This window comes from Formica exsecta, unplaced genomic scaffold (assembly GCF_003651465.1).
Source record: "Formica exsecta isolate Colony F162 unplaced genomic scaffold, ASM365146v1 scaffold712, whole genome shotgun sequence".
Taxonomy (NCBI): Eukaryota; Metazoa; Arthropoda; class Insecta; order Hymenoptera; family Formicidae; genus Formica; species Formica exsecta.
Window position 1 is genome coordinate 82,288 of NW_021853480.1, and position 10,567 is coordinate 92,854.

General features: G+C 32.6%; 1 protein-coding gene across 1 annotated transcript in view; it reads left to right on the forward strand.

The window, feature by feature from the left end:
- The window catches only part of LOC115243276 (ubiquitin carboxyl-terminal hydrolase 45-like), a gene marked incomplete at its 5' end in the record, with an annotated part of 25,268 nt that extends 14,947 nt beyond the window's left edge, over window positions 1-10,321 (forward strand). Inside the window, 2 exons of the mRNA XM_029820109.1 lie at window positions 2,048-2,229; window positions 9,934-10,321. Coding sequence (XP_029675969.1) covers window positions 2,048-2,229; window positions 9,934-10,006 — 255 coding nt within the window. The remainder of the gene's footprint in view (window positions 1-2,047; window positions 2,230-9,933) is intronic.
- Window positions 10,322-10,567: the final 246 nt, after the last annotated feature.

Consider the following 10,567-nt stretch of genomic DNA (forward strand, 5'->3'; position numbering starts at 1 on the left):
TTCTCACTCTTTTTCGTTCGTGATCATATAAATAGAAAATATTTTTAAAACACAATAAAGCAAAATAAATAAATTCGTTTCAAAATTGCAAAAAATTTTCTAATTTTACGTGGCATCTTGAACGTGCCACCTATTTGCAAGGTGAGGAAATTTTAATAAGATTTGAATAGACCAATGAGTAAAGAATCACAGGAGAGAGCATATCGGTGGTGGGGGTAGATTTATCGCGAACGGTAGTACGTCATCGCAGCCATCTTGAGCGTCCATTTTTTTCGACGTTTTTCAGGGCCGTGTACAGCCACTTGTTGCCTTACTTATTCTAGTCTGCACTTATTTTGCGCACAATCATTGATTCTAAATAAGTGAGAGAAAGAGCCGGTATTAGGCTAAAAAAATATTATTAATAAGTTGTAATTGTAAGATCATGTTGCATTCCCAGGCCTTTGAGGTACTTCCAGTATCTCTGTCATGCTCCAATTCGTCCCTGAGCGGCCATCTTGAGCGTCCACTTATATATAGTCACTTCCGTCCGCTTGCTTAGCACCAAATGCTCTCTCCTGTGATTCTTTACTCATTGGAATAGACATCCTGTTAATTAAACAATAACAAAGGTATAATGTTTATTTTATATGATAACAGACGAACAGATAAAAAACGTGCTTATTTAATATAATATTTACGTTTCTTATTAGTAATATTTATAACATCTGTTGCTAATGTTTCTTTCTTGTCTTCTTTCTGTCTGTTCTTCTCTTTTTTTCTTTCTCTCCCTTTGTCTCCCCCCTCCTCCTCTTTCCTTCTCTTTCCTTATTTCTCTCTTTTTTTCCTTTCTTCGTTTTTTTCTCTCAATTTCTTACATTAACTTTTTATAAAATATAATTTAATTAATGTTTTTATTCAACTGTACTCTATTTTTTATCAGTTTTAAGAAATTATCTTTTTGATTTCAAGTCAATCATTATCATCTTTGTTAATTCAATGTTAATATAATAGCTTTCAATTATTATTTAAATTTAAGAATTTTTTAGGTCGCTGAATGCGAATCCAATGTCAAAATTCAAAATGGTGGACTCAAATGTTTAGTTTGCAATCTAAATATTTTTTATGTTTTGACCATCCGCCATATTGAGTCCATCATTTTGAATTTGACAATTTTGACATTGAATTCGTATTCAGCGATCTAAAAAACTCTTAAGTTTAAATAAATATAATTGAAAGCTATTTGGTAAATCGTCAATGACCTGAGTCACAGCTAACTTCTGCAATACACGCCATATTTAACCATGGATATCTTATTAATCATAACCGACACCATTCCTTTCGAGGGTCAAAAGCCCTAACAACATACTTTATTTTGATTGCAATAAAACTTCTCCAGCATGTCACACATTGTAGCTATAATATGACAAAGTTTGTGAAAATAGTCCTTTTTGCAACTTTAATTGCAAATTTCTCAAAATTCTGACGTGATCGAACATCTTCGGAACCGAATTCGTGTTCAGCGTCCAAAAACCTATAAGAAACGGCTAGTCCCATTCCAGTGTTTTTTTTTTTTTTTTTTTTTTTTTTTTTTTTAATAATTTTTTTTTTTGTAAAGACGAATTTTTTTTTATTAATTAATAAATAAATTTAAAGAATCATATTGTAAACATTGTGTAATACTCGCATTAATGTCATCATATAGTTGCGACACGATTATTGCACAAACATGTGCCATAGCAAATAATTTTTTCTTTAACTAATTGCTATTGCATTTTTTGAATATATATATATATAGAAACCATATATTTAGTAAAATATAGTTCACAATTACTAACATTGAATAAAAAAACTATGATAAAAAGATTAATAAAAAGTTGGAAAACATGTTAAGTTCAAGATACTTAAAAATAAGAATGATAGGGATAGGACGAAGAATAAAGAGCTCAAGATACTTAAGTTAAGGATAAAGATGTTTTAAAAATATAGTTTTAACTGTATAATTTACAAAAATTTTTTTAAAAGCTTTTATTAATTTCGAAATTATTTGAATTGTCTTTGTGGGCAGACAAGACTCCCATTACCACCAGATGATCACCGATGGAATTTTCTTCCTAAGGATAAGGATCCTAAGCTGAATGACAAATCGAGTAGTATTAGTTTGGATTCGGAAGGAGAGGAAGCATCGGCGAAAACTGCATCTGTTGTAGAACCACCACCTGGAAGATGGTATTATGTATCAGATTCTCGGTAAGTTCTTGGTGTTATATTAAAGAAAGATGCCAAATTGTGTGTTTATCGCGTACATCAAATCTGAACCATAATATGTAGTTTAAAAGAGTATCAATAAGTATTTTTTCAAAAGAAGCTACTAATATAAGAATGATAGGTTTCTGAGAACTTAGAATTCTGAAACCAATATAATTTGCACGAATAAAAAAAAAAGATTTTGAAATTAACAAAAATATCCTATGATAGTCATCACTTTTGCGAGTTAATTTTACTGTTGAAATAATTGCCTTGCTGAAATATTTTATGCGCTTTGTGAACTACAGCACATGATCATACTTTATTGCATATTCATATTATATATATTATCTACTATAGATTGTATATACTATCTATTGTTCATAACCTTTTCCCCTTAACCATCCCTTAAACTCCGTGTTTGATTCTGTGGAATTAACTTTCTTCCTTTCTATCTCCTCTCTTAATCTATTTGCCAACCTGACTACGTTTACACATCACCCCTAATCAGGTTTAATAACATCCGTAATTCTAAGGTTGGCTAATCACAATCATTCAATTCTTCAGGGGAATAGCTGTGATTGGTCAGAACTATGGGCGTTATTAAATCCGATTAAGGGTATCGTGTAACAGTAGTCACTGACATATACACCAGTCGGAGTCATCCCCTTTAGTTACCCCTCCCTCTCCTCCCCTCTTCCATATTCCTTCACCTTCACTCTCTCACTGTTCTTTACTATAGACACAATCACTCCCTTACTGCACTGTTCTATCCAGCTTTCTCCCCTCCATTCTATTACATAATCTCCTCACTCATTGTTCCATTCGCATACCTTCATATTTCCACACCTTCGCCGAAATTTGATCGACTTCCAATATCTTGTTATCCCCTAGTTTCTTCAATACTATTTCTTCTCTAATACATTCCTTACTCAAGTTATCTCCTCTCCATTCTTATCTCTCTGATTCCCTTCCCAACTCCCCTCACCATCTTCCTATCCATCTCTTTCCCAGCAATTCCCTAACAAATCCGTCCCATTAATTTATTTGGATGCTCTCATTCACTTTCTCTTTTCCTCTTCTTATCCACCATCTTTTAAACATGTCTTTTCATTTTAATTTCTCGCAACTTCTCCCATTTCTCGTTCTTCTCCCTTCTTTTTTACTCCAATATCTTCCCTTCACCTCTCTTTATGATCGTCCATCTCCCTCTCCCTCTCCCTTTCTCTATCTCTTTAACTTTCTCTTCACTTTATTTTTTTCCTCCTTACATTCTTTATCCCACCAGCTTCTTCTTTTCATTTCCTCCTTAGAATTGTAGTCCTTCTTCAAAATTCTTCTCACTCGTCCTTTTATTTCCCCCCACATTTCGTCGAACCTTCTATCATTCACCTCAATCTCCCCTAATGCTTTTCTGAACTTTTCCCTTTCCTCTACGGACCATACTTACTTTTTTATTTTCCTTCCTTCTTATTTTTATCGCATTTTCCCCTCCTCACGCCTTAATCCATACTATTAACGAATGGTGATTCGAGTTGATATTGTCTCCATTCTTCCTACCTGCTTCTTCACCTCATTCCTCAATACATAATTTATAACCGCCCCTTTTCCCCATATATGTCTAATCTTTTCCCTCTCCCTCCATACATCCATTAAATATTATCTACCCTATTTCTTCTATCCATTTTACTAGCACTTTTCTCTCCGCATTTATCTTTTTATTTTTCGATCTTCTATCTCTCCCTCTCTTCGCGCCTCCCCCCTCCCCCTCCTATATCTTCTGTAATAAATTTTTCTGGATTTTTATTGAAGTTTTAATGAAATCACAATGAAAAGGAGTCAATTGATTGATATTTCAGTCCTATTTTAATAGGATTTCACACATCTAATTTTCTGTAAAATATTTCTATCAGGGACAGTATCGATATAAGAGTAAGACACATTGAAGATGACGGCTGCCATGAAATATATTCTTATGTAAAGTTAATTTTGAAGTTGAACATTTTATATGAACGATATAAATCTCCGAATCCATAGAAACCTATAACTCTTAATTTTTTTAAAGAAAAAATTGTTTATTAATATTTTTGTATTATAGAATAAATATTATTTAATAATAAGGAGTTTGGTAAATATACCGAAAAGAAGACCCATCACTGATGACCTTGACATATATTATCATAGTTATGTCCTTAAGTAAAGCCAGCAGCACACGATGCTATTTTATTTGCTGGATGCGATTTTTCGTGCTGGATAGCATGCATGATTTGCTGCTTGCTGCCCTGCGCTTTACATTGCATAAAGCTAAGCTGGGCGCGCTGCAGGTTTTCACTTAATACGGAGCGAGGTGCAAAGCTAGCTTAGCGGATGGAACAGACGATAATTTGTGCGCTGCTCCTCAAAAAAAATTTTTGAAAAATGGACGCTATCCGCAGGAAAAGTTTAGGAGCACTTTTTCTTTTGCTAATTTTAGAAGTGGAAAGAAACCGTCATGAAAAGACGACAAAGAAGACTTTGGATGAAAACATGGCACACAATGATAACCAAAAAAAACAACAAGGTCATGTCAATTTTGTCACATGATCTAGTCGCTATTTCTCATTGGCTGTTTACAATGCCTAGCAACAAAATACGCAGAGAAAATAGCACTCGTTCTATCAACGAAAACCGTCAGCGCTACACGCAGCGCTACTCGCAGCAAGCAACTTTTCTCGCTGCGTAGCCTGCACGGTGGCTGGCAGAGCTCCTCGCAAGTAAACTTGCACGAAAAATTGCATCATGGGAAACTAGCTTTACTGGCTTGGCTTCAGACGATGCGAGCTTTCGTGCTGGTTCGTAATGACTTTTGTACTGGCATTTTATAAAATAGCTTCTTTAGACCATTGTTTCTTTTCGTTTTTTTTTGCAGCTTGTGGTAGATCTCATATGACGTCTACCACAAACTGCAATTGTGCTGAGTTGTGCTAGCCTAGCATAACTTAAGCCCAGTGCCCACGGAGCGTGATTTGAAGCTGTTTTTGTTGCGTGGAGCCATGCGTGCTGCTAAATTCGTTCTGTAGCGAGAAATGTGACTCGCGGCGTGTTGCGTGGCGGGCTCGGCGGTTAGATTTTCCAAGATAGATTCAGTGCTATTTTCCAAGCGTGTTGCTCGGATTCTAGCGTAGTTCGTCCAATCAGACAGAGTCACGTGATGTGAGCCAGTTAATTTATGTCTGCCGGGCCGGAAACTTTCGTAAAAATGTCGCAGCTTGTGGCACAAATTGGCCAGTCAACGAAATGGACAAAGGAACAAATTTCGGTATTAATCAATGCATACAAAGAAGAAATGTGAAATATCTCGTTTCTTCTTTTGACGTCTACAATTAGTAAAAGACTCAGAGCTGCTAATTTATTTCTCCACGCAAGCTCCATCTTATCTTAAATCGGATATAAAGAAGTTTACGTCTATTTGTCCTGTCTGCTTGATCAGCTTTCTACCACGCACTTTCACGCATGCTTCCACGTACAGCACCCAGCTCCGTGTGATGCAAAACTGGCAGCGGGCCTAGCTTTACATCAAGCTTCGTTGCCTATTCGCGACCCAGCATGATTACTTACAAACAAACCAGCTTGAAATCACGCTTCGTGGACACTGGGCTTTAGATATGCAATATTATTCCTATCAGATAACGGATACAGATAAAAATGTTAGTTATGTGAGAGGCTAGTAAAAATTTTATTTCTTAAATTAATTTAATTTTATTTCTTTAAGTTATTGAGCTGCAATTCGCGGTACAATACAGCACAGTTAATAAAAATACGAGATTCAAAAAGTGCGGGGCTAACTTCACACAGGTCAGTTAAGTAATATCAGTGTTTAAAAACGTAATTTGCCGATATGTCTGTAGAAAACGATACATACATGGGCGGGGGAAGGGCAAAGCCCCTTGTTATGATATAACAAAAGGTCGATAGATATGTGAAACAAGAATTTTATTCAACATTTAATGAATTTAACGGATATATTGAACTCATTATATTGAAAAACATATCAATGCGTTCATCATAGTTGTACATTCTTTTGAACATAAATTTAACAAAATAATTTGTGAAGTGGTAATCACCGTATACCAGGGTGAGGTATGTTTGCTCGCATTTCTCTCCACAATCTTTCTATATTTTGTTTGTGGAGCCCAGTTACAGAATCCACAAAATTAACCACATAATTCACTGTTTTGTGCATGTAATTATTTAATGTCATAAAACATCGTATACACGCCATTTATCCGTATGAATAATAGATCCAACTACGATGTATTGTTGAATGATAGGCAGCAGTGTTTCGGAACGTCGATTTGGCTATTACGATGTTTGCTGCGAGAAATTATTCCGATGACTGACTGAGTAGTTGTGCGAAGCAGTTAGTAACAGTAGTAATACCGTTGATACATACCAATTTAAAATGTTTATAAAATTTTATAAAAGAAATCAAAACAGAAACCTATGTGAAACCGTATAATGATAAATCTCATTTCGCATTGAAAACAGGAAATGGGGTGAGGATGGATCTTGGTTCGCGTGGATAATTGGAAATCCATGTGGAACTGCATTATGATCCCATAGGAAATGTGTGGACGAGGGAGGGGCAGAGTCCCTGTGCCCCCATCCCCAAAAAAACTAATTCAAATTTATTTCTAATTTAAAATTAAGATTAATTATAAGATATGTAGGATTAGATTTGGATTAGGTTATTTTTTTTAGGATAGAGGCGCAGGGGGAGGAGACCCTTCTCCGCTCATGCATTTCCTGTGGGATCATTATACATATAATGTCATATGGGTTTTTAGTTTTATAAAGGACGAACAATTAGGGCCTATTCAGACGGATTTGCATAATCGCATAAACATATACATAAGGAAATTGATTTATGCATTTATACTTATAGATCAATCAATTTCCATATGGATATGTTTATGCGATTATGCAAATCCGTCTGGATAGGCCCTTATACATTCCATTTATAAAACTTCTTTCGTTAATAAATTTTTATATATAATAAACAATGAGCGATGGCCACATACTTCTATATATTATGGCGACAACTAAATCTCTTTTGACTTTACTCAGGGACATAACCATGATAACATATATGTCAAGGTCAAAATCATCGGTAATGAATCTTTTTTTCGGCATTTACCAGGAGTTTTGTTGATGTTGTTGACAGGAGTTTTGTTTTGTTGACATTAGGATTCAGAATCTTGTAAGACTTCGGCATTTTGTTTCAGAAAAATCATAATCTATTATTAAAATTAATATTACTGTAAAATCAACTTCAAAGATCTTTTTTGTTTAGAGAAATAGATTTAATTTTCGAAAACACAAACCTTGTATTTGCAAAGAATCAATAATGTTTTATTCATTTTAATTTTAATAGGCAAATATCAGGAAATCACGGGATTTTAGAAAAAAATGTTTCGTACAAAAGTTTTATGTATAAGATATAAAATAACTCGAAAAATACTTAATGAAAAAATACTTTATTATAATGTTTTGAAAAGCTCTCAAGGTAAGCTACAAGAATATGCAATGAAAAATGGGGGTTTCCATTTAAGAAATTGAAGGTGACTCTCACATAATCTTCAAATGACTATCCAAGGTCAAATCAATGACATTATCTTATGTCCTCCTCAAAGTCATGACTTTTGTACGAAATATTTTTTTCTAAAATCTCGTAATTTCCAGATATTTGCCTGTTAAAATTGAAATGAATCACCCGGTATATCTCTCTATGAGAAAAATTAATAAAAATTTCTAAGTTTTTTAAGTTCTTTTAATTTGTTTTATATGATATGAATAATTACCCGCCTTTAATTATTATATAGGTAAAACTGCATAAAAGGTTACACTTCATCGATTTTATCGCCACTTAAATATGTTATAGGGGTGGTTTTTCTGAGTAATTCTCTGCAAAAAAGAAGTGATGAGGGACGGCATTACTTTAGAAAATATAACAAATTGAAATTTGACATTAAAGTTTGTATATGCTGTAATAATCTGTTATTTTTTGATTGAAAAAGGCTGTTTACGATATTTATGCGTGGGCGAGGGAGGGGTTCCGCCCTTCTCCCGCAACCCCGCTCTGAAAAAATTCTAACCTAACCCAAACTTATTTTCAGTTTTAATAATAAAGCTGGATTGGATTAGATTAGAATTTTTTTGGGATGGGGGTGCATGGGGAAGGGCAGAGCCTCTCCTCCGCCCGCATTCAATAAATAATATTTTTCTATATTATAAATAATATATTGAAACAAATTTAAGAAATTAGGCTCTCGAGTGAACTCACAAATTCTAATAATCGCGGGCTAGTAAGAGCCAGAACGCGGATGGCAGTGCGTCAGTTTCATAGAAAAATAAGTTTTCTATGAAACTGAATATGTGCACAGGGCACGAATATTGAAAGCTGTTAACCTAACGCGCTCGCGAACTGCGATAAATAAGTGAAACTGATTATTGACAAAATATCCATGACCAGCATGTATTTCGTAATTCTAATTTCAAAATATCTATTCCGTAAATGTAAAGAAAAACTTTTTTCCGTTTACTCTACAAGAAATACAACGTACATAAACTTCACTGTTCCTAATGTTACTTTATATACCTGAAAAAAGCATTAAAATTGTGACTTTAATTTGTTATATCTTCTAAACCAATGCCGTTCTCGACTTCTTTCTTGCGGAGAATTACTCAGAAGAACTTTCTCTACAACATATTTAAGTGGCGATAAAATCGGTGAGGTGTAACATTTTATGCAGTTTTACCATTACACCTTATATATAGTATAATTTTTCTTATTCTATGCTTATTATACTTATTTTCAAGTTTGGAAAATAACGCGTTACAAATAACGCTGTTATTGTTATAGTTCTTTTTTTCGGAAACTGTAACAATAACAATAACAGCGTTACAAATTTTGTCTGCAACGAAAAGAGTAATTTTGATTTTAGTTAAAATAACCTCGACATTTTTTCGATAACAAGAGTGACGAATTTAACAGTTACTTTTATCATTATTGTTCGAACTTACGCGACATGACTTTTATGCAAACAAATACACATATAGAACATTAAAATCTTTCAAAAATTAAAAAACAATCTTGATAAAATTTAATAACTTTAATGACTTTTATGATAACTTTTATTAAATCAGATCATGCATTTCTTATGAACTTTTGCAGATTAAAATTTTGACTCTTAATTAGCGTATCATGGATTTCAAAATTGTATAAAATTAAAGAGATGCAAAAAAGGCGATTTTGATTATATTTTCAAATCTATTAAAAGAAGAAACAAAGAAAACCTTCTTTTTATTTACTTATATTTACTTACCAAATTTAAATATCTTAAAAAAAAAACAGTTTTATGCAATGTTTTTGAAAAGTTTTTCTGATTATAAGATTTAAAACTATTATCAAAATAATTATACGCTTTATATCAATAACGATATCAATATCAAAGTTATATCGCTTTTGTTATATTTTAATATTAAAAATATAAATTTTTAACAGTAATGATGACTAATTACTTTTTAAAATCAATAACGAGTTATTTTTAAAAATCAGTAACAGGTACGATAACAAGTTATTTTTATAAAGTATTATAAAGTATTTTCCCAACATTGCTTATTTTATTATAATTTTTTTCGGTATTAATTCTCAGTTTTCTATCACAGGGTATCAGAAGTAGATGAAAATACAGTGTTACAAAGTCAAGCATATCTTTTATTCTACGAAAGGATTCTCTGATCCAATAGAACGAAGCAAGACAAACCTGAAAATCAAAGGAGTCGCATTTCTGGTTTTCAAGTAAAAAGAAAACGAACTTTTAATGAAAATCTGAATTCTACAATTTTTATATTATATTGCATGTTATTGAATATATGAGGTATGTAATTAATGCCTATAATTTTATTGATTGTATGTACATTGCAAGAAAAAGAACTGGAAACTATTAGAAATATTGAAAACTAAATTGTTTCTTACGACACTAGTGATAAATGTATTAATTACTCACAAAAAGCGTTTTTTTACTAACTTTTGTAAAAATTTAAATTAATTAATGGAAATTTGAAATTTTGGATTTTTTTAATTCCCAAATTTATATGAATTTTAATAACGCAAACCGGAATTATTTTGCAGCGTTATTCTTTTTCACCTTTTTTTTCTTCGTATTAAATTAATATATGATGTATAAGTTATGTTGTACAGATTTCGATCTCTTTTAATTTAAATTTATAAGAGCAATTTATAAAAATAAGAGAATAAGAAAATAAATCTTTTATATAATAAACTTTATAAAATAATTCC